This window comes from Myxocyprinus asiaticus, chromosome 34 (genome assembly GCF_019703515.2).
Source record: "Myxocyprinus asiaticus isolate MX2 ecotype Aquarium Trade chromosome 34, UBuf_Myxa_2, whole genome shotgun sequence".
NCBI classification, from domain to species: Eukaryota; Metazoa; Chordata; class Actinopteri; order Cypriniformes; family Catostomidae; genus Myxocyprinus; species Myxocyprinus asiaticus.
Genome location: NC_059377.1, coordinates 5,445,370 through 5,469,072, shown reverse-complemented (window position 1 = coordinate 5,469,072; position 23,703 = coordinate 5,445,370). Strand labels below are relative to the sequence as shown.

General features: G+C 38.4%; 1 protein-coding gene across 1 annotated transcript in view; it reads left to right on the top strand.

The window, feature by feature from the left end:
• Window positions 1-346: 346 nt before the first annotated feature.
• The window catches only part of LOC127425729 (cAMP-dependent protein kinase inhibitor beta-like), a 40,779-nt gene continuing 17,422 nt past the window's right edge, over window positions 347-23,703 (top strand). The window contains exons 1-2 of the mRNA XM_051671993.1: window positions 347-432; window positions 21,136-21,172. Of these exons, the coding sequence (XP_051527953.1) occupies window positions 21,167-21,172 (6 nt within the window). The 5' untranslated portion in view covers window positions 347-432; window positions 21,136-21,166. The remainder of the gene's footprint in view (window positions 433-21,135; window positions 21,173-23,703) is intronic.

Here is a 23,703-nt window from a genome sequence, read left to right as displayed (position 1 = left end):
ATAATTTACAACAGCTTTGAACTACTGTAAATGTTTGAAACCTACATACAAAACCACTGCAAGAGCAAACATTTTTGACTCAAAACCTTATAATTACTTATATATAGTCCTTGTGACAAATTCCCCATATGAGAATAAGTCCCAGTCTACCACATTTCTGATCTGTACTCTGTTTGGATGCTGTTTGCACTTTACTCAAGTAGGTGGAGCTCTGAGCACAATAACCCAATCTGATTTCATTCCATCCTCCCCCTTGGTGTGCTGAAGTTGGTACAGTCTGTTACTTGCTGCCACACACACACACACACACACACACAGACAGAGAGAGAGAGAGAGAGACAGAAGATGCCCTGATACACACCTGTTCTGTCCTTGCGAAACATGATGCACAGAGACAAGGAAAACATCTCTCTGTAGGGCTGCTCATTATTGGTAAGTGAGACAATTAATCTAGAATATTAGATTGTTAATATTATATTAAAGATATGCATTATTATAGATATGCTTTTTGCACTTGAGAAGCAAACATACCAATTTGATTTGTGTTTTCACATTTATTACAAACAAGTTTTGCATTATATGAACATCAGTGGACACAAACAGCCACCCATATTGAAATGTCCAATATTACTGCGGAATTAAAGCCAGTTAACATTTGTTTGATGTTCCAGTCATAAAATATAGATACTGTCACATGTCATTGTTTTTAAGAGTATGAAGTGAATTGATGCACATAAGGAGGAAAATCTACCTTAAAAACCCAAATGTTCCTGTTGTCATATTGCATGGTTTGTTTGAGCTTAATGTAATAAGAAAATCTACACTGTAATTCTGATGGGCCAAAGTTCAGTCTGTGCAAGAGAGACAGCACCTTATTAGTCGTAAAACCATTATCAGTAACATTATCAATAACATTCAACATGATCATAAATATTATTTTGAATCTGATGCTTCAGTTTAGAAATATTCTTCACTTAGCAAATGAATAGTTGTCTAAATGTGACCTAAAGAACGTAAGCCTATTTACCTCATCGCAGACATGCATTAGCTATGATCCGAGTTTATATTTTTCAGCCAAGGCCTGTTTGGTTTGCTGTGTACTTGCCAAAGGCTACATTATAAAAATGTCATCATGACCCATATGACAAGATGCTGTTTGTGTTTTGTCTTGTTTAATTAGAGGAGACCGGGGCCAGTTGTCACAAGGTCTATTTCTCAGTAATGATAAGGTTTTGAGTCAAATGTCCAATTACTTCTCTAGCAGTGGCTTTACATGTTGGTTTCAAAACCCTCTTCAATGAAACATTTTTTTGTGTATTCTATCCCCCCAAACAACAATTCCAATATCATCCATTTTTTGTAATGTTAGGTAAACAAGTAAACACAATAAAACCACACTAGCATACATTCAGGTATGAGTCAAGAATATAATGAAGGTAGATTTGAACTGAAAGGTTGAACTGTGTTCCAGAACAAGTGTATATTATCTCAGTTTGGGGCAGGTTGTCACATATTTATTGGGCTGTTATTACATGTGTTTTACATTTTTGTATGTTTCATGAATCATTGCTTTACTGTTTAAATTGTGCCATTATGCGATTTAATGTCAGGGCCCCTGACAACTTACCCCATGTAGTGTGACAACATGCCTCACCATAAGCTAACATGCGTCAGATGAACTGTCTTTTTTCCTGGGAAATAACGGAGGAAATATTCTGGAGCTTATTTGTTGCAAATACTTAAAGTTTGTGTCTACTCTGAAATTGACTTTCAAAAATAAACCTACCTATACTGAGAAATATTCATTGGAGTAAAAAGCATGACAGCTAACCCTGGTCTCCCATATTTAACTTGACTGTTAACACTTTACATCAAGGTTCTCTTTGCTTGGGGTTTATCAATGGGTTCATTAATGACTAATAAGTTATTTACAAATGTATTATAAATCATTGACATGCAGTTATAACAACATGCAAAAAGGGCATTTTTCATGCAATATAAATTATATATAGTTATAAATGCTTAATACTGAGGATTAAATCATCAACATGAATAATACATCAAACATGAATAATAATCAACACGAATAAGTAGATTTTTTTTCTCCCCAATTTAGAATGCCCAGTTCCCAATGCGTCCTCGTGGTGGAGTAGTGACTCACCTCAATCAGGGTGGCGGAGGACGAATCTCAGTTGCCTCCGCGTCTGAGACTGTCAATCCGCGCATCTTATCACGTGGCTTGTTGAGCAGGTTACCGCAGAGACATAGCGCGTGTGGAGGCTTCACGCTATTCTCCGCAGCATCCACGCACAACTCACCACACGCCCCACCGAGAGCGAGCCTCATTATAGTGACCACGAGGAGGTTACCCCATGTGTCTCTACCCTCCCTAGCAACCGGGCCAATTTGGTTGCTTAGGAGACCTGGCTGGAGTCACTCAGCACGCCCTGGATTCGAACTCACGACTCCAGAGGTGGTAGACAGTGTCAATACTCGCTGAGCTACCCAGGCCCCCTTAAGTTGATATTATTAATCAAAATGATAAAATACCCCAATTTATGATTTATGTCACAATTCAGCAAAAACAGATGATTATAGTGAGATTAAAAATGAGGTATTATGTTTATATTCATTACTGTAATGTCTTGACTCACTTGTGTTGTGACTTGCCTTGTGACATTGATGTCAAAAGAATGGTTTTAACTAGTTCTAGTTACCTAAAGTCCTCTGCAAAAACACTTTTCAGCTCTTTATGCTCATTCACAGCATACATCATATAATAAAGCCTGATGACCATTAAAAAATACTGTACATTATGTACACAGGTTTCTAATATTGGCGACTTCTCAATAAATTCTTCATGTGTGTCCATATTACATAAAGGTGCATTCTCATAGTTTCCTAATGTTGAATATGTATTTATAGCATGAAGGGTAAAATGGCTCACTATTGGGCAGGTATTGCACGAAAGTCACTCTTTTTTGCATTTTGTTATAACCGCATATTAATCATTTATAAAGCATTTGTAAATTACTTATTAGTCATTAATGAGCCCTTTATAAATATTAACAAAGGGAACATTAATGTAAAGTGTTACCATATTATTTTTCAAAAGCATGTGGAGGCTGATATTTCGATTTCCCCTTGGAGAAATGTCAGCCTGTAATGATCTCTTTAACCAAATGAGTCACTCTCATCTCTTTACACCCCGCCCTGTGTTCCAGGACATGTAGCTTTTATGTAGTGCAATGGAAAGGAGCAAAAGATGCATAAACGCGCTGTGTGTACTTTTGATTCCCAGCAACATATGGTAGTTGTATAAGATGTCTCAGAGTGGTATTCTGGGTAATTCAGCACAGTTAGCCCACACTTTAACCTTACTTTGTGAGCTGCTTAGAGTCGCTCCGTGTTTACTGGCTCTTTGTGGTCACCTTGACAAGACATTTCATCATCTTTCAACCAGTCTCTCTCACTCTCTTTCTCTCCTTCAATTTGCTGTCAGTTAATACACATTGGCTTAAAGAGAGAGCTGGTTGTTGAGCACCTTGGGTGTATGTTGTTTATTATTAGCTATTTGTCCAATTTTATTATCAGACTCAAGTGGGCAGCAATCATACTAAACAAACAAGCAAGAAGTGGCAACTCAGATTTTTGTGCTTATACTCCTACAAGGGTGCTAGGATGTTGTGAGTGGTTACCAGTGAGCTGCTATGCAGTTGCTAAGGTGTTCCAAGTCATTTTGTGAGCGTTGAAATGTGGTTGCTAGGGTGTTCTGGTGGTTGCTAAGTAGTTAGTTACTGACCCAAACAAAATCTTCCACCTCCAAAGTCTCTATGTATGATATTCTGGTCTCTAGATGGCAAGTGCATCAGTGCAAGTCTATTGGATGTTTTTGCATGTTTTATCATCCACCATATAGAAATGTTGGGTTTCTTCGAAAGATAATTCACATACCTCTCTTCAACCAGCTGCATGATTTGACGTTTCATTTGTGTCCGTAGCACAAACAATGTCGGACGAGTAACATGCAAGAGTTTAATTTAATTCACTAAAACATCCATCCACAGATCAATTGGTCACTCTTTTAGCATATATCACAAGATGAGATGTTTACATATATGTAGGCTATGATGACAAACTAGAGATATAGCGAGCTAATTATACAAGTGTCGGTAAAGTACACTAGAGTGGCTGCCTGTTGTAAACAGGGTTAATACTAGCAGATGAACTGTATGGGTTATTAAAAGGCCAATTTCGATAAAATTGTGATATAGCAGAAGATTTTTTCTTCTGCTGTCAGAGCAAATGGGTATGCAAGAATATGGTCTCCCAAGTACCTTTATAGAAGTGTACAATCTATAGTTAACAGTACTTTGACATTCCAAACCCAGAAATCTGACAACGTTGAGTACATGAATATTAAATTTTGGCCGATTATTCAGCTTGGGGTGCATTTCTTAAAAGCATTGTTAGCCAGCTATGGTCGCAAGTTCCATTGTTACAAACATAGTTCAACAATTTGGTGTTTCCAGAAACCGTAGTTCCAACGAACATTCACAAACAGCATCGCAAAGTTGTGTGGTTAGAACTACAGCTCTTCACCTGTGGTTACAAGCATAATTCTTTGTTAGTTTGCTGTGTGGACATCATCATTCCAGGGTTTTGCAGAAAAGCGCTGTTCTTAAACATGATGTCACGTAAACACGGATGCAGCCATTTAAGGGATTAAAGGCTGTTAAGAGAAAGCGCTTTATCACACACATTTTCTGTCGGAGAATGCAGCTTTTATGTGTATATGTTAACGCATAAATGGCGTTTATATGTTTCTGAAGAGTGCGCATGTGCATATGTGCTCAAGTGCGTTGGGGAACCCTGAAGTTTGATGTAGAGGGAATGCAGCTTTCCTGTCTTCAGCAGCTTTCTCACATTAAATGGCTTTTGGTGTATGTTTAAACGAGCTTATATAATTTAATATTCGCAGAAGTTATTACTCAACCCTCTGACGTCATTAACGACAGCTCTATACTGTTGAATCAATATGGTTCGAACTATGGATGTCCAACACAGTTACTACGGTTTCAGGAAACAGTCGAGACTAGCTAATGTCTTCAACAATGCATCGTACTATGGTGAAGTGAGTTACGTCATTGTATGGGAAACGCACCTCTGGCTGGTAAATTATCACTAGTTAAGCTCAATCAACAGCATTTGTGGTATAATATTGATTACCAAAAAAAAACATTTTTGACTCGTCCCTCCTTTTCTTTAAAAACAGCAAAAATCTGGGTTACAGTGAGGCACTTACAATGGAAGTGAATGGGGAAAATGAAAGTGAATGGGGCCAATTTTTGGAGGGTTTAAAGGCAGAAATGTGAAGCTTATAATTCTATAGAATCGCTTACATTAATTCTTCTGTTAAACTCGTATTATTTGAGCTGTAAAGTTGTTTAAATCATAATTTTTATAGTCTTTTACAGTTCATTGACTTACATCGTCAAGCAAAGACGCTGACTACCACACCTGGAGTCGCATGTTCGAATCCTGGGTGTGCTGAGTGACTCCAGTCAGGCTTCCTAAGCAACCAGTTGGCCCGGTTGCTAGGGTGGGTAGAGTCATGTTGGGTTAACCTCGACGTTGGGTCGCTATAATGTGGTTCTCGCTCTCAGTGGGGCACATGGTGAGTTGCGCGTGGATGCCGCGGAGAATAGCATGAAGCCTCCACACGCGCTAGGTCTCCGTGGTAACGTGCTCAACAAGCCACGTGATAAGATGCGCGGATTGATGGTCTCAGATGCGGAGGCAACTGAGATTCGTCCTCCGCCACCCGGATTGAGTCACTACGCCACCACAGGGACCTAGAGCACATTGGGCATTCCAAATTGGGGAGAATCCCCCCCCCCCCCCCAAAAAAAAGGGAAAAAAAAAGAAAAGGAGGTGCAGGTCAAAATTAATTTAGGTGGTAATCAACATTATGCCATAAATGCTGTAGATTGAGCTTAACTTGTATTGAACCAGGGATATTCCTTTAATACTAGTATTTTTTTAGCAAACTCCTACTAAAACTGTAAATGTAGAGACTCCAGCTAAAATACTGATGTTTTGTTGCCACCAACAGCACACACTGCATTTCCCAACATGCTACAGAATGTGTGTTTTTCATATGGAGTTCTATTTGTCTGGCTTATTTTCTAGTGTTGGGTTCGAGTCCATCTCAGTCAAGTCTGAGTCAAGACCAATTGCATGAAACCCCTTAAATTAATAAAACCTTTAGTGACAATACACTTGCAATTATAAGGGTTTTCTTATCTTAAGGTGGTTTCCTGCAACTAGGCCTTGTTCTTTAATCAAATTTGAGTCAAGTTCGAGTCCAAAGTGGGCTGAAATAGACTCAAGACCAAATCCATAACAGCTGAGTCCATGTCGAGACTGGAAGTGAATCTGTTTATGAATCTGAATTCAAATTGCAACTGTAAACTCAACACTAAGCCATTACCTCAACCTTTTTAACTTACTTTAACCTTCAAATAAGTTCACAACTAAAGAAAAACAATATGACAATATCAGGGGTGCAACTATCCATTTATGTATAAAGTTGCACTTGAGACCATCAAGTCCAAGTCAGAGTCCGGATTCAAGTACCCCAACTTGCCCTTTAAGTTTTTAAATAGGTGCTCAAAGGCAAAATGGGTTTATGTTACAGGGCAAGCAGAATCCTTCCAGCCTTTTGTTTTGCATTTGTCTGGAGCTGTGTCAGAGGCAGGGCCAGTACTTTGAGCCAGATGGCCTCTGATCGCTGGTGCACATATGCTAACTGACCGTACTATAGATAAGTGTCACACACTCTCTGTGTTTGGACTGACCTTTCAAAGACCTTGCAGTTTGCAGTGACTCTTTGTGCTATACGTGTATTATGAGTGTGTTTGTGTATGTTTCCAGTTGCATGATTTTGTCTCATGTAAGTTAATCCTCATTCGTTTCTAGTTTGGTAAAAACAACTGTTGACATTTAACTCCGCAATTAGGCTGCAAAGGTTAAGGAAAATGAGATCTATAATAGCGGTTATGACTGCTGTGGTCTTTTCTACTATATTAAGTACTCAGTGATGATTAGTAATATATATATATATATATATATATATATATATATAGTGTCAAGAAAAAGTATGTGAACCCTTTGGAATTACCTGCATTTATGTATAAATTTGTTTTAAAATCTGGTTTGATCTTCATCTAAGTTACAATAATGAACAGGCACAGTCTGTTTTAACTAATAACACACAAATGACATACTGAATACATCATTAAAACACAGAGTAGGTTGGAAAAAGTATGTGAACCCCTAGGCTAATGACGTCAACAAAAACTTAGTCAGGAGTTGGCAAACCTGGCATCTAATTAATGAAACGAGATTGGAGGTGTGGGTTAGAGCTACTTTGACTTATAAAAAGCACTCAAACATTTTGAGTTTGCTATTCACATCTGCTGACATGGACCATGGCTCGCAAAAAAAGAGATCTCAGAAGATCTACAACAAAGAACATGCAGCACTACGTATGGCGTAAAAGGGCACCGCATACCAGCAAGAAAACATCATCCCAATGGTGAAGTACAACATCATCGAGGGGAAAATGAATTCAGAATCAGAATTAGAATGAGCTTTTTTGCCAAGTATGCTTACACATACAAGGAATTTGTCTTTGTGACAGAAGCTTCTAGTGCACAAACAATACAACAACAAGACAGAGATAATAATAATTTAAAAAAAAAACTGAAAAAGTGAAAATAAAATAAAAATAAAAAGCAAATAGAAAATATATGTATATATAGAAATACACAATAAGACTATATATATACACTACTAGTCAAAAGTTTTGAAACACTTACTCATTCTTTATTATATTTTTTTTTTTTCTTCACATTTTAGAATAATAGTAAAGTCATCAAAACTATGGAATAACATAAATGGAACTATGGGAATTATGTTTTGTCTAAACAAAATCCAAAATAAATCAAATCTGTGTTATATTTTAGCATCTTCAAAGTAGTCACCCTTTGTCTAGAATTTGCAGACATGTACTCTTGACATTTTCTCAACCAACTTCTTGAGGTATCACCCTGGGATGCTTTTTAAACAGGAGGAAGGGGAAGGGGTTCCCATCTATGCAATTATTGGCTGCTTTTCTTTATTAATTGGACCAAGTCATTAATTTCGAAATCTTTTTTTATTTTTTTTTTATTACATTTTAGTTTTATAATGAAATAAATTAATATGGTGGCACAATTATATTTTTGTCTACAAAACTAATTTCAAACTTCAGATCAAAAGATTTTTAAGATCATGAGAAACATTTCAGTCAAATGTTTCAAAACTTTTGACCGGTAGTGTATATAAATATATATATATATATATATATATATATATATATATATATATATATATATATATATATATATATATATATATATATATACAAATCTGTTAAGGGAATGTAATGCAGAAGAGGTGTGGTATGTTGGATAAATATAAATAGACTAAGCTGTGAATTGCACATTTTTGCTCAATGGGGCAGTTTTAACTGTTCATGAGATGGATAGCCTGCGGGAAAAAACTGTTCCTGTGCCTGACAGTTCTGATGCTCTGTAGCGCCGGCCAGAAGGCAACAGTTCAAAAGGTAGTGGGCTGGGTGAATGGGGCCCAGAGTGATTTTTACAGCCCTTTTCCTCACTCTGGAAGTGTACAGATCTTGAAGGGAGGGCAGGGGGAAACCAATAATCCACTCAGCAGTCTGAACTGTCCTTTGTAGTCTTCTGATGTCCGATTTCATAGCTGCACCAAACCAGGCAGTTATTGAAGTGCAGAGGACAGACTCAATGACTGCTGAGTAGAACTGTATCAGCAGCGCCTGTGGCAGGTTGAACTTCCTCAACTGGCGAAGGAAGTACAACCTCTGCTGGGCCTTTTTCACAATGGATTCAATGTGAGATGGTAGTGCCCAGGAACCTGAATGACTCCACTGCTGCCACAGTGCTGTTTAGAATGGTGAGCAGGGTCAGTGTTGGGGTGTTCCTCCTAAAGTCCACTATCATCTCCACTGTTTTAAGCATGTTCAGCTCCAGGTTGTTTTGACTGCACCAGACAGCCAACTGTTCAACCTCCCTTCTGTATGCAGACTTATCATCATCCTGTCATATCCTACAGGATAATGTCAGTGTGGCTGTGTGCCAGCTGAAGCTCAGTAGAAGTTGGGTGATGCAGCAGGACAATGACCCTAAACAGCGAAGTAAATCTACTAGAAGTGCTTCAAAAAAATTAAATCCACCCTTTGGAGTGGCCAAGTCAGAGCCCAGACCTTAACCCAATAGAGATGCTGTGGAATGACCCCAAGGAAGACGTTCACACCAAACATTAAGAATATGGATGAGCTGAAACAGTTCAGTAAGGAAGAATAGCCCAAAATTCCTTCTGAACATTGTGCAGGTCTAATCTGCAGCTACAGGAAACTCTTAGTTGAGGTTATTGCTGCCAAAGGAGGATTGACCAGTTATTAAATCCTAGGGTTTACTTACTTTTAAAAAAAAATAATAATTTTGACATCCCTCCTTTTCTTTAAAAAAAGCAAAAATCTAGATTCCATTGAGGCGCTTCCAATGGAAGTGAATGGGGGCCAATTTTTGAACGTTAAAATACTCACTTTTTCAAAAGTAAAAGACATAAACAGTATGAGTGCAAACATGATTTTTATGTGATGAAATCACTTACTAACCTTTTCTGTGAAAAGTTATGGCCAATTTTACAACTTCTTTGTCATGACGATGTGATGTCAACAAACCCTAAAACACTAAAACGACTGTAAATGATAATTTAAACAACTTTACAGCTCAAATAATACATGAGTTTTAACAGAAGAATTAATGCAAGTGCATTTATAAAATTATAAGCTTCACATTTCTGTGTTTAAACCCTCCAAAAATTTGCCACACTCACTTCCATTGTAAGTTTCTCACTGTAACCTCGATTTTTTTCTTTTTTTAAAGAAAAGGAGGGATGAGTCGAAATAATTTTTTTTGTTAATCATTATTATGCCACAAATGCTGTCGACTGAGCTAAACTTCTACACACTTTTACCTACAGTTGTGTAGAATTAAGCAGATTATTTGTCGTTCTTACTTTCATGAATAGTGATCAAGTGTGGAGATTGATTTATTTTTACAAACGGTCATTTTACGTCTGCAATCCACAGTAGTGCTCGACTAACTTGCTATGTAATGTTATTGTTTTGGTAAGGGTTTTCTAATCAGCTGTGGGCCGGCTTTTAACTAAAACTGTGTAACAAAAATGGTCAATCTCAAAAGTCTTAAGTAATTATATAATTACAAGCTGTAATGTTACGGACACTATCCACGATTGTCCACAGCTATCTTGCTCACTAACTCACTAATACACCCGGTAATGTCCAACCGGGAGTAAGTCTCTGTTCTCCGTTCATATCTCGGCTGAAAAAAGTTCGGCCAAAACCATTCCAGCAAAAGATGACTAACTTAGATGCAATATGTGTCTTTTACATGAAGCTTTGTTAGGTTCACAATAATCAACAGTGTACTTGTGAGAAAGCTACAAAGTTAAAACTTACCACTGTGAAACATTCTGCTCAAGTTGTGTTTGCGAAGGTGGTTCGGGTCGATCATCTTGTTCTTCCAAACTTACATCATAGGACTCAGGCTAGAGCTGGTACGGCAAAAACCAACGCCACTGTTACCATAGTTACAGTAGTGTTTACAGCTGCTCAGGAAGACTCAGGAGCTGAAACTCGGTTATGGTTACATTTCTGACACACGCACTACGTGGTTGACCAATCACAACAGACTAGGCCAGCTAGTACCCTTTTTGTACAAAAGGGTTCTTTAGGCTGACAATTGCTTAATGTGAGTATGTATGCATGTATAAGTATGTTTAATTTACATTATTAAAAGTTTTATTTATAATTAGTTTTGAACAATACACTACATTACTTTTGCATTAGCAAGCATTTCATACTGCAGAAAAATAAAACTTCCAATTTACTTTTTCAATTTCGAGTTTAATTAGAAAAGGATAAATTACTGTACTCTTTTAGAGGACGAGTTTATCTCAGTATCAGTATACAGACTATGGTACAGCCTATTCTTGATTCATAATTCAACAACAGATGCATAAATTGTGTTTATCATAAACATCAAAAACTTGAACTTGAGCAAACAACATAGCACTAAGACGCATTTAAGCTGCGCGCTTGCAGATGCGCAACTCGCACAAGTGATAAAAATGCGCGATCATCCTTTTTCAAATGTCAACTGTCATGGAAAGTCGGTTGAGCTGAAAGCCTGAGAGGGTGATATTACCCTGGTCACTGAGAGAAATGTATTTGTTGATATATTTTATATTATTTTTATTTATTTTGACCTAACTCCTTGTCATTTATGACTTACATGTTAATATTAACAAGCACAAAGAAAAAAAGTCGACAAAACTGTTTCATCCAGGCCTGCAATACTCTCCACCAGGAGGCTAGTCATTTCAAACTTGAATCATTACTAACATCTCTTTAGTAATCCTGATATAACAGCTGACAGGTTATGTTATAATTTACTTTTCTTTCCACCTAGAAAAATGGAAAAAACAAAACAAGTTTCCAGGAGCACATCAAAGCCAAACATTGAATTAAGCACAACGCACTGATTAAAGAGAATGTAAATTGTCTAATGTCAAAGAAAGGAAGTGATGGAAATGCTTCAATTTTTCTACTTGTGAGTATTTGGTGTTTGTAGTTTTATTGTAATTTACAAAAATAAAATAATTATGTATTTATTTTTTCATATTAAGCATATTAATTGAACATGGGTTTTTAGCAAAGACCTTCACCTAACTCAGAGAGCACTTCTGAAGTTCTGGCCGGTTGCACTTAACTTAGCCTAGTTGTGGCGTAAATGGGCACTAAGTCACAATTTACGCACTACTAAATATTTGAGCATTGCATCATTAATCTTAGGTAGAACATAACCCTACGTATAAACTAAATATCTATGGAAGACTCCAACCAGGAGTAACTGATGTAATAAAAAAGCAGACTCACTTAATGACATAAATGAGCTCATGTTTTAGTTGACAGGCTTCAGTCCTTTTGACATAAACTCAGCAAAAAAATAAAAAAAAAAAACGTCCCTTTTTCAGTACACTGTATTTTAAAGATAATTTTGTCAAAAATCCAAATAGCTTTACAGATCTTTATTGTAAAGGGTTTAAACAATGTTTTCCATGCTTGTTCAATGAACCATAAACAATTAATGAACATGCACCTGTGGAACGGTCGTTAAGACACTAACAGCTTACAGACGGTAGGCAATTAAGGTCACAGTTCAAAAACTTAGGACACTAAAGAGACCTTTCTGCTGACTCTGTAAAACACCAAAAGAAAGATGCCCAGGGTCCCTGCTCATCTGCGTGAACGTGCATTAGGCATGCTGCATGGAGGCATGAGGACTGCAGATGTGGCCAGGGCTATAAATTGCAATGTCCGTACCGTGAGATGCCTAAGACAGCGCTACAGGGAGACAGGAAGGACAGCTGATCATCCTCGCAGTGGCAGACCACGTGTAACAACACCTGCACAGGATTGGTACATCCGAATATCACACCTGCAGGACAGGTACAGGATGGCAACAACAACTGCCCGAGTTACACCAGCAACACACAATCCCTCCATCAGTGCTCAGACTGTCTGCAATAGGCTGAGAGAGGGCTTGTAGGCCTGTTGTAAGGCAGGTCCTTACCAGACATCATCGGCAACAACGTCACCTGTGGGCACAAACCCACCTTCGCTGGACCAGACAGGACTGGCAAAAAGTGCTCTTCACTGACAAGTCGTGATTTTGTCTCACCAGGTGTGATGGTCGGACTCACGTTTATCGGCGAAGGAATGAGCGTTACACCGAGGCCTGTATTCTGGAGCGGGATCGATTTGGAGGTGGAGGGTCCGTCATGGTCTGGGGCAGTGTGTCACAGCATCATCGGACTGAGCTTGTTGTCATTACAGGCAATCTCAATGCTGTGTGTTTCAGGGAAGACATCCTCCTCCCTTATGTGGTACCCTTCCTGCAATGCCACCAGCCATACTGCTCGTTCTGTGCGTGATTTCCTGCAAGACAGGAATGTCAGTGTTCTGCCATGGCCAGCGAAGAGCCTGGGGACATCTGGGACCTGTTGGATCGGAGGGTGAGGGCTAGGGCCATTCCCCCCAGAAATGTCCAGGAACTTGCAAGTGCCTTGGTGGAAGAGTGGGGTAACATCTCACAGCAAGGACTGGCAAATCTAGTGCAGTCCATGAGGAGGAGATGCACTGCAGTACTTAATGCAGCTGGTGGCCACACCAGATACTGACTGTTACTTTTGATTTTGACCCCCCCTTTGTTCAGGGACACATTATTCCATTTCTGTTAGTCACATGTCTGTGAAACTTGTTCACATGTCTGTGAAACAGGTGTCCTGTCTTGTTTTTGTCGTCTGTTGCATTGAGTCACAGCCACTTGTGTATTTTCTCCTAAAAGGTGTATCATTTTGCTGTGGCCAAAGGCTTTTAAAGAGCTATCCTGGGACTAAAATTTATTTTTGACAGGCCCAACCCTGTCTGGCGCCCGAATTTTTTAATTCAATTTATTTCATTTAATTGAATTAACTGTTTAAATAGCTATTTTGTGTTCGCCACCGTTACATTTCGGTCTGAGATTTTGAGTTTGTGTGTGGCCAAATTCTCACACAGGTGTCCTGTCTTGTTTTTTCACCTGTTACGTGCATCGTGTGGCATTTGCCTCGTGATGTATGCTCAGGTTTAGTTTATAGTGTGAATGCATGGCATCGCTTTGTTTACCATTGCTAAGCATTCTCTCGTCTTGTTTGTCGGTTGGCATGGGCGTATATAGCCTTATTGTCTTGGCGAAGTGCGCTCATGCCACTCGGGTGTTGTCTTGTGAGAGCACATGGCTTTGTTTTGTTTCTGTATCACCGCATGTCTCTCTGTCTTACGTCATACCCCGCCTCCTTGTTTGCCCATTATTAGTTTATTAGTCACACCTGCCCTGTCTTGTTAACCTGTTGATTTCTCTCCATATTTTAGTCTCATCATGTGTGCTGTCCAGGGCCAGTTCATCTTGTGTGTCCAGTCGGTTGGTCTAGTTTATTCCCTGTCGGTCCTGTTTCCCCTGTCTGGTTCCTGTTTCGGTCTGGTCGGTCCTGTTTCCCTCTGCCCCAGCCTCGATTACCATTTCCCCCCCTCAGGGTAGTTTATGTTTATTTTTTTCCCCGTTGTGGGAGTTTTTTTTTTCCTTGTTTTTTTGTTTTTTTTGTATTCAATAAATTACTGTTTTTGCACTCTGCTATTGGGTCCTGCCTCTGCATTTGTGACAGCCAACATCATCAGATCCATGACAAGTGAAAGTCAAAAGGGGACATTTTAACTAAAAACAATGACATAAAAGGTATATCTTTTCCCATTATTTTGTACTGCATCAAGGTTTTTATGATACTAAGAAATTATTAATTATTAATAACTTTCCATTTTTAATTACACTGCATACTGACATCATGTCTATTTCATGTTTCTCTTACTTACAGGGTTTAGCACATCCATCCTCGACCTAATCTTTCATATGGTGTCCAGACCCCTCAGAGAGTACAGAGAGTTGGCATTAAAATGACAACAGGGAGATTGCTGAAGTAAAGTTTTGTTCAATTTGTTGTATTCAAAATACCTCATTCAGTGGGTTACAATATGGCCATGCTGTAGAAAGAACCCCAGTGGAAACAAAATTATTCTGTATCTGCCCCAGTGATAAAATTGTTAAACAAATTTCCATAGGTAATTTGTTTTAATTTATTTTTCACTTAGTTTTGTACTTATTTATTAATCTTACTTATGGTAATAATTTTAATTTATGGTTAATGTTATATGATATATAATATTACTACTTTTAGCTTATTACAAACCTGTGGATTTATTAAGTCAATTGTTATAACTATTGCATTATGAATTGTGTTATTTATTATTCGTCTTATAAACTATTAAAAATACTTTACTAAATAATACCTAAATGTGTTTTATATGGTTATTTCACTTTCTTAGTGATATAGTATCTATATGAACTATTTAATTCACATATCCATTAAACGTTATTCTGGTAATAAAACTACATTTAAAAACTAAACAAAAACCAATTAAACCAATTGAACCTAAAAGGTTCTATATAGAACCTTTTCACCTGGCTCAAAGAACCCTTAAAGGATCTATATAGAACCTTTTCACCTGGCTCAAAGAACCCTTAAGGGATCTATACAGAACCATTTTGGGGTTCCAAATATGAAGCGGGTGATAGAACCCTTTTGAGTTCTATATGGAACCTTTTCTTCTAAATGTATCGGTTCAACCCGCTGAACGAATACGCCCCTCCTTCACTGAACTAGTCGGTCATTTGAGTCTGAACGAGATGAGAGGTGGTTCATGAACGAACTCAATATACTAATAAACTCATTTGCGAATGACTCGTGAACGAAGATCTGCTGAACAACTGAATGACATGTGAGTCAGTCGCGTTCAACAAGGAAAGACGGGGTGAAATGCACTTAAGACAAGTTTATTGGTATTCTCAAAACATTATCAACAATTTATGAATGTGTAAAGATGACTGAAGATGTACAGTAAAAATTACATAAATTACAGATGGAAATGTTGTGCTTTGATGCACAGTGTAAGATATTTCGGCTTTTTTAAAACTTTTTCTTTGTCTTGGTAATAATTGAGCCCAGCATTTGACAAACTATAGGGAAAATAATACCTGCCATTTATGGTGAAAAATATTATGGTGTTAAACTCTATTTTTAAAGTATCTTCGTACATTTAAACACAAATAATTTGTCGTGCTTGTAAAGACTGTCTTCAGCGTGAGCCAGTAGTATTAGAGAGCAGGCTGTGAAGGAGGATATCATTGGTTTAAACCACTGCACGAATACACCCCTTACCTGAACTAGTCAGTCATTTTGTTTGTGTCGTGAATGAACTGAATGTACTGGTAAACTCGTTCGCAAATAGCATGAATGAATCAGTCATCATGAACGATTATCTGCTGCCCGGGAGAAGGAGCTGTATCTCGTTCAACAAGAAAAGGGGACGGATGAATTATAAATAAAAGTGAGTGATGACAACACATTACAATGACATACAGACGTTATTGAAACTCCTAATTATTTTTAGGCTAGTATTTTATTATTATTTTTTTTATATATAGTTTGATAAAAAGTCGTGCTCAGCAGTTCACAGTATGATAGATATGCTTTGTTGTCATTTGTGGGGAAAAACTTATGATGCTTTAACACTGCCTACTCTGTGTAAGTCTCTTAGTAGAATTTTAATAAAGGATAATTAAACTGCTTTCAGTTCAATGCAATTACCTAAAATATGGTAATTTGGCGCCATCTGCAGGCACAAAGGTGTAATTGACAATCTGGTCAGTGAACGAATCACTGAATAAATCGGAATGAATCGGAATCAAAAGAATCGATTCACTAAAATTAATCAAAATCACCACCACTACTGCTGAGTCAAATTTTGCACAGTTTCTAATAAGACCCAATAGAAAATTGTAAAGAATAAAGTAACAGTTACTAATTACGGCATGCATTAAATATTTTTAAAGAATTAGCTTATTGTTTTCAATTTAATTTCATGTCAACTAACCAATGTTTTGATTGTGATGTCTATACGTTTTATCATTGTATGAATATATTGTGTAAAATGCAAAGAAACAAATTTTTCATGTAAATGGACAGTTAAGTCAGTGCTTAACATTTCCGCTCCAGTGGATGATAATGAGATGGTTGCCATGGAAGCAGAACCAGGGGATGGAATACATGCACATGCTGTAACAGTCTATTAATAGACAGACAGTATTAAAGACCTTTAAATTAACCATTTCCACATAATGTGATCCTGAAGCCGTTAATAACCCACGCTGCATAAAAGCATACAGCCTGTGAATGGGCAGTTTGAGGGTTTTGTTTGTTTTGTTTATTTTAGATTAGTTATTTGAAAGTTGTGGATAACCATCAAAGTTTAAACCAGTTTTAAACCATGAGCTTATTATATTTTTGATGGCTTGATTCACTTTATGAAACAACTTGTTAATTAGCATTTTTGAAGTTAATTGCCCACTTCTGTGATGCACTGTGAGAATAAATAATATAATGGGTATAAACTGATTGTATATTGGATTACATACTTAGAAATGGATTATAAGCATATCTTTAATAAAAATGTATCTTGCGTCATTAGCCATCATGGATTTATTATTTTCACCAAGCTTGAACATAACAGTGAATTATCGGTATGCCTTCTCAAATGGTATGCTGCCTTAGAATTTGGCATCTTTCTTAGAAGAAAGTGTAATTAAGTTACCAAGCTTTTGGAGCAGCCTTCGTGTCGGGAGCACACCTATGATATCTTAAAATGCTGCCTCAAAGTCAGCTGACTAGGTGTTGGATCAGACTACAGTGATATATTCTTTATAGACTTCGTGAAATGTTGGAAGTGCACTGAGCAGTATTATTTGATATATTTAAAGTAATAAATAAGCACAACTATATATTAGATACTTTACTAGATTTTTTAATTTTCTGAAGAAAATGTCCACCAAGATGCTAGGTGGTTGCCAGGTTGATGTTATGTGATTGTTAAGGTGTCAGAGTGGTTGTTAGAGGTTGCTGAGTGGTTGTCTCCTGGGTGGATGCTTGGGCATTTCTAGGTGGTTGATAGGGTGTTCTTACAACTGTCATGACACCGTCTGGACTGCACTCTGCTTGTCTATTGTGGCTGTGTGTTTGTTTCTGGTTTTGTGTGTTATCACATGGCTTCGTGTTTGTCAGTCATGTGCTCCCCTGACCCTGCCTCCATGTTTCCTCTCACCACACCTTCTCATTTAGTCCTTGTTCAGTCCTCGTCACCACCTGCTCCTCATGTGCATGCTCCCCTTTACATTGTTCCCTCTTACATCTTATGTTTGTTGGATCGTTTTGTTTGTTCCTTTCTTGTCATGTCTGTTGGTTCCTGCTCTGCTTCAGATGGTTTTGTGCCTCACAGCCCTGTGTGTAGTCTGTTTTTCTCCACTGTGAGAGTTTCTGTTGTGTTTATCTTTTGTTTAATGAAATCCAGTTTTTGCATTCCTGCGTCTGGGTTCTCCTTCCGGCAACTCGTGTCAGCATCATGATCACATGGGAAGTCAGCATGTTGTGTCCAAGAGTTCCAGTACCCTAGAATCGGACACATTATGAAGAAACACTGACAAGTGTCATCACCCATCAAACATTTTTGCATTGGCTCCAGCATGTTTACCTTCCCTTGTGGCATGACTGGAAGTGTGCTGTGTCATCAGCGTTGGAGACCTGGGTTCGGATCCCTCGTTAAAACCAGGAAGTATTTCGGAGATTGCATTTTTCCCCTTGGTTTGGGGCTTGTGGCTGGGTCAGCAAGAGACAGATACAGTGGGTGTGGCGTCAAGCCTTGGAGTGGCGTTTATTTTAAATATTAAAAACAAAATAAAATGTTCAAAAGTGGGGATTAAAGTGTCCATGGGGATAAGTGTCCAAACAAAATGGAATCTGGAAACTTCGCAGTGCACTGGGTATATCTGCAGGATGTGCAGTGAAGACAGGGGAAGGTCCAGGTATAATGGGTGGGGTCCAGTGGCCACACACGTTCCCCTCCTGGGCTCGGTGCACGAGAGGCGGCGGCTTCCTCGAGCGGCTCAGCTTCCCTGAGGCTGAGGTATGTTAGGGGAATGGCAGCCCGGCATCTTGGGCCGTCAGCCGCAACACGTGGTCCAATCCCTGGCATCACATCTAACTCGCACAGGGGTCCAACGACGCATCAAATTCACGCTTGACTCTTCCCGATCCGTGCCTGGACCAGCAAGGATGCCAGTGTGTGCACACAAGGAAATAGAAGCTGGCTCCGCTCGACGTATTTATTGCAGCAGTGATTAGGATCTATTCACCTCAGGTGCACCTCATCATCCACTGCCCAAACAAGACTTATTAAATTGCACCCCTCCTCTCTCCTGCCCACTCCCGTTGTAAGCCTGGCTAAAGAACGGCCCTCAGAGGTGGGACGATAACGATGACAGGAAAGTGCGGGTCATTCCGCCACAGGGTTTATTTAGCACAATATGCATTCCTCTTCACTGTGTTACATCCTGTACAGCTGAAAACAACTTGCTGCACAACTCGCTTTAGGCAACCTTTTTACCCAGAAAATGGAGCTTACATGTGCCCATAAGCACAACAACACTTACCGCTTTGTACACTGGAGGTAGTGTTTCAAATTAGGTACGTACAGACCAATTTTAGTTAAAGAAAAGTAAACCTACTGGTTTTGAGTAGTTGCTTACTGGTCAAAAGAGTCTACCCTGAAGTCTCTTGAACACTCTTGATGTGGCTCGGGTCCCTCTTCAGTATAAGTCTATGGGATTTTTTCGCCCATGTTATCATATGCCACGTCTAAGTCTGCTTGCTTGTAAAAGTAACAACACACCTCTCCTCATCCAATTCGCACAGTTTGTGGTATTATTCCTGTCTGAAGCACATAGGCTACAGTGTGGTATAAATCATGTGCCCAAGGTAAATGCGGGAGGTTAGGGCTTTACGCAGAGCACTAACCCCACATATGAACAATAGGTTTTGTGGTGCTTGCCTTATAAAACACCACTGATTACTCTCCACTGTACATTCTTAAAAATGTTTTTTTCTTTTTTTTTCCTTTTTTAGATATTCCTGTGCCATCTAAAGAAGCTTTCATTATTGCAAACACCTACTCAAAAGTGAGCAAAAATATAATTTAGTGAAGAAGTTATTGGAATTGGATGTTGTTTATGTCAGCTCTCCATTTGTTGGTATGTCTTTTGTCAATTTTTTGACTTAGAGAATCTCTTCAGAAAAAAAATAAGCACACATTTTCTAAAATGACTGCTCTATTACTGAATATAAGCCATGCTCTTGACTCAAGTTCTCTTTTGCTGGACTAGGTTCTCTCAGCCTCCACACGCTTAACGTTATACATGTACGATTTTACATTTTGCAGATGTATTATCCATGATTCTTCCAAAATTGATCCAAGAGACTTGCAAATAAGGAATGCCACAATACAAGCAATTTATCCTAAGAAGAAAGTACAAATTAAAAAAGTTGGCTAGAAATTTACAAGCTAGTACAGAGACGTAGGAGTGACAGAGCAACGGCGAAACTGAAAGGAGTAATTTCTTTTAAAATAAGGGTTCAGAAGGCAGTATAAAAAGGGTTTGAGTGTTAAGGCCGAAACAAACTCTACACAAGTATGTGAACACAGACATTTCCAGCGACACAAACTCAACTTCGTGTGTTATATTCCCAAATGTATCAGACTGCAATTCTTTGCACAATGCAAGTATTGCATTCTCATCGTTGCCACAAGGGGTGCTAAGCGAGATTAGTGTGAATTGTCTACTTCTACATTTGTCTTGCGATTTAACAACTGTCATGGGAAGGTAAGAGCAAGTAAGTTAAAGTCAATATATTTATAGCAACCTTCATATACCTGAATAATAACACATCAAGTTACATGGCACAGACTTTTTGTACTCTCTCTTTACTCTCATTACCCTTATGTTATTTCAAACCTGTATGACTTTTTCTTCCACAAAATGAGATGTTTAGCACAATGTCCCTGAAAATGTTCCCCTCCACCATAGCTCTCAAAACCCAGTCCGCATATATGGCACACGAAGGTGCCGTGACCAATTTGAGCTCATGATGCCAAATGCCACTGGTTCTTGCGTGACTCTTAACCGAACGTGATGCGCCAGTGTGAATGTGCAGATGTGTGCTTCAGATTTAAGAGTACACAAAACTATCCTGTTGCTTCAGAAGACTTTGAATATAGCTATGGGTCATACGGACTATGTTTATGGTGCTTCTTTGGTGCTTTTGTCATTTTTGGAGCATGACATCATGCGTTCCCATTAATTTTGTTGTTTGGAAAATTGCAGTATAAGCATTCTGCTTAACTTCTTGTTTTGTGCTCCACAGAAGAAGGAAATTCATACAAGTTTGGAATGGCATGAGGGTGAGTAAATTATGACAGAACTGGGTAAACTATTCCTTTAATGATTATGGATCAAGTACTCATGGTAGATCAAGCAGTTATTTAGTTTGGGACACAAACAATCACTTAATCAATTATTTGACCGATCTTTGAAACATTGACAAATATTCCAAATTCTGTCACAGATGTGCTTCTCATGTTACATTTTATGTTCACATCAGGGACTATGAAGTTCTGTGAACTTGTGCATGTTTGTATGCGCTTTTACCGGCAAAGTTTAAAAACTTCATTTTAGTGCAGCGGTTGATTGACAGTTAGAAGTTTCACACTAGAACTTTGTTTCACTGGACTCAAACAAGGGGAGTCAAAAAATCTATCATAAAAGCCTATCTACTGTCATTTATGTGCCATTATAATGGATGCTACGTCCCTCAATGCCCTAGTACTAATAAAATGAAAACAATTATGACTGATAAAAATAGATCATAACAGAAATTTTACAGAGAGTGAAGAATAAAGACTTTTTCTAGCGCAACCTCTGAACATGATGTCACACAAACATCCCTAATAATTTAATCCCAGCACAAAATACCACTAAGACATGCACATCCACGTCAAAAAGCTCAAGTAAACGTGAAAGTAAACCACAGATAGGCAAATCGTCAAAGGGTGTGCATATTATCTCACTAACTCGAATGAACAGCATAACAAAACTGATCAAAATGACAACAGACTTCTGATATTTATCAGTCATTGTAATCTAATAAAAACCAATGCATCAACAACAAAACACCTCAACGCAATGGCATACAATTCATTGAAATGATGAACGGTGCACTTTAACTAATCCAACCAGCCGCACATTCGGAAAAAATAGCTTACCAATGAAATTCACTACGCAGGTCTACCTTGCACCCAGTAACTTTCGAGGCTCATGTCAACAGCTTGACATAAATATGATCGAAACTTTTGACTGGCTCAGGGGCAAAAGCAAACTAGCCCCTCAGGCCATCTTTGAATGCTCGTTGCACATGCGCATGACGTTCTCCAGATCTCCATTGATTAACATTGAGGATGAAGGGCTAGACACACGCATCGCAAATGAGAACAATTAAATGGCTTTTAAGCAACCTACCTTAATAATAATAGAATTTCTCAAAAGAATATATACTTCTTTCTTGTATAATGGACATTTAAGTTGCGGAAAATATAATATTTCTTAAAATAAAGTTATGATGATGCCATGCAATTTGCACAACAGCGCCACCTCTGGCGGGGCATAGCCCCCACTTGCCCCAAATGTAGAGATGCGGCTGAGATCAAGTACTCATGGTAGAATCATGTTAAGATGAATCAAGATGTTTTTGAAGATCGTGAGCTGCTCGTGTGAAGTTTGGAAGATAATTCTGCCTGTTGTGATGGTACCATGAGATGCTGCTTATAGAGCACAGAAGTTAGGAGGATTGGATGCCTTGCACAGTGGGTTTTTTATAGTATCAGTCTAATATGACAGATTTTGGCCCTGTTGTCCGCTGACTGAAGCAGTTATAAATGTTGACAGTGGATAATTGCAACATGTTTTGTCTGATTCAACAGGCGAGACAAAGCAGAGACCTGAAATCTCTGCCTGCTCTAACCCTGCTAAAATATGTATCTCTCTGTAGCTTGTGAGATCCTTGTTAGAGGGACCAAGTCACCTGCTTATGTTGTGTTTTTGGTGCTGGTCCCCCAGGATGGGATACTGGTGTGCTGGTGACTCCACCAGGCTTTTAAACTAGCTTCAACCAGCTTCATCAGAAAGACCATGCTGGTCAACCATCTTCACCAGCTAGATTTTGCTAGTGAAAAGCATGGCTATGCTGGTCCACCAGCTAGCACAGTACCAAACAAGCACTAGCCAGCATAAAACAGCCTAGGCCAGCATGGGAATTGCATGCTGTTTAAGCTGGTCTTTTTAGTAGGGATAATAGACTGACGCTGAGAAAAATTAATTAATATAATTTCACTGCAGTGTCGGTCTGGCTGTATAGAAAAGAAGAAGTAATTAGCAGAAATGTGTATAGACTTTCAAATTTTTGTTCTCAAAAAATAAATCGATTTTTTAACCCTCCTGTTATGTTTGGGGTCAAATTGACATTACAGCAATTGTTCCTAAGCAACTTTGCCATCTCTTAAAAATATGCTAAACTTGAATCTTTCTGACTTTTCCTACATTTCACAGAAGAACACATAAATACTGTATGTACTTCACGTTTCAGAGTTGTCAAAATCCCTGTATACATTTTGACCACATCTGTGATGTTTAGGGTCATTTTGACCCCAACCTATTTTATGGTAGGCAACCCGGAAAAATGTACAGCTTTATTTTTCTCTGCTGTTTTACCTTTTCTTACCGACTCTCTCCCATGATATTGTCAACTTATTAAAAAAGTATCCCTTACCTTTATGCCCGAACATGAGTTTTTCTCTATTAGATAGCTTTTATGAGCTTTTTGTCCCCTTTCAGTGTTTCATGCCTCTGAAAACCTCTTTTTGACTAATTGGGAATGCTT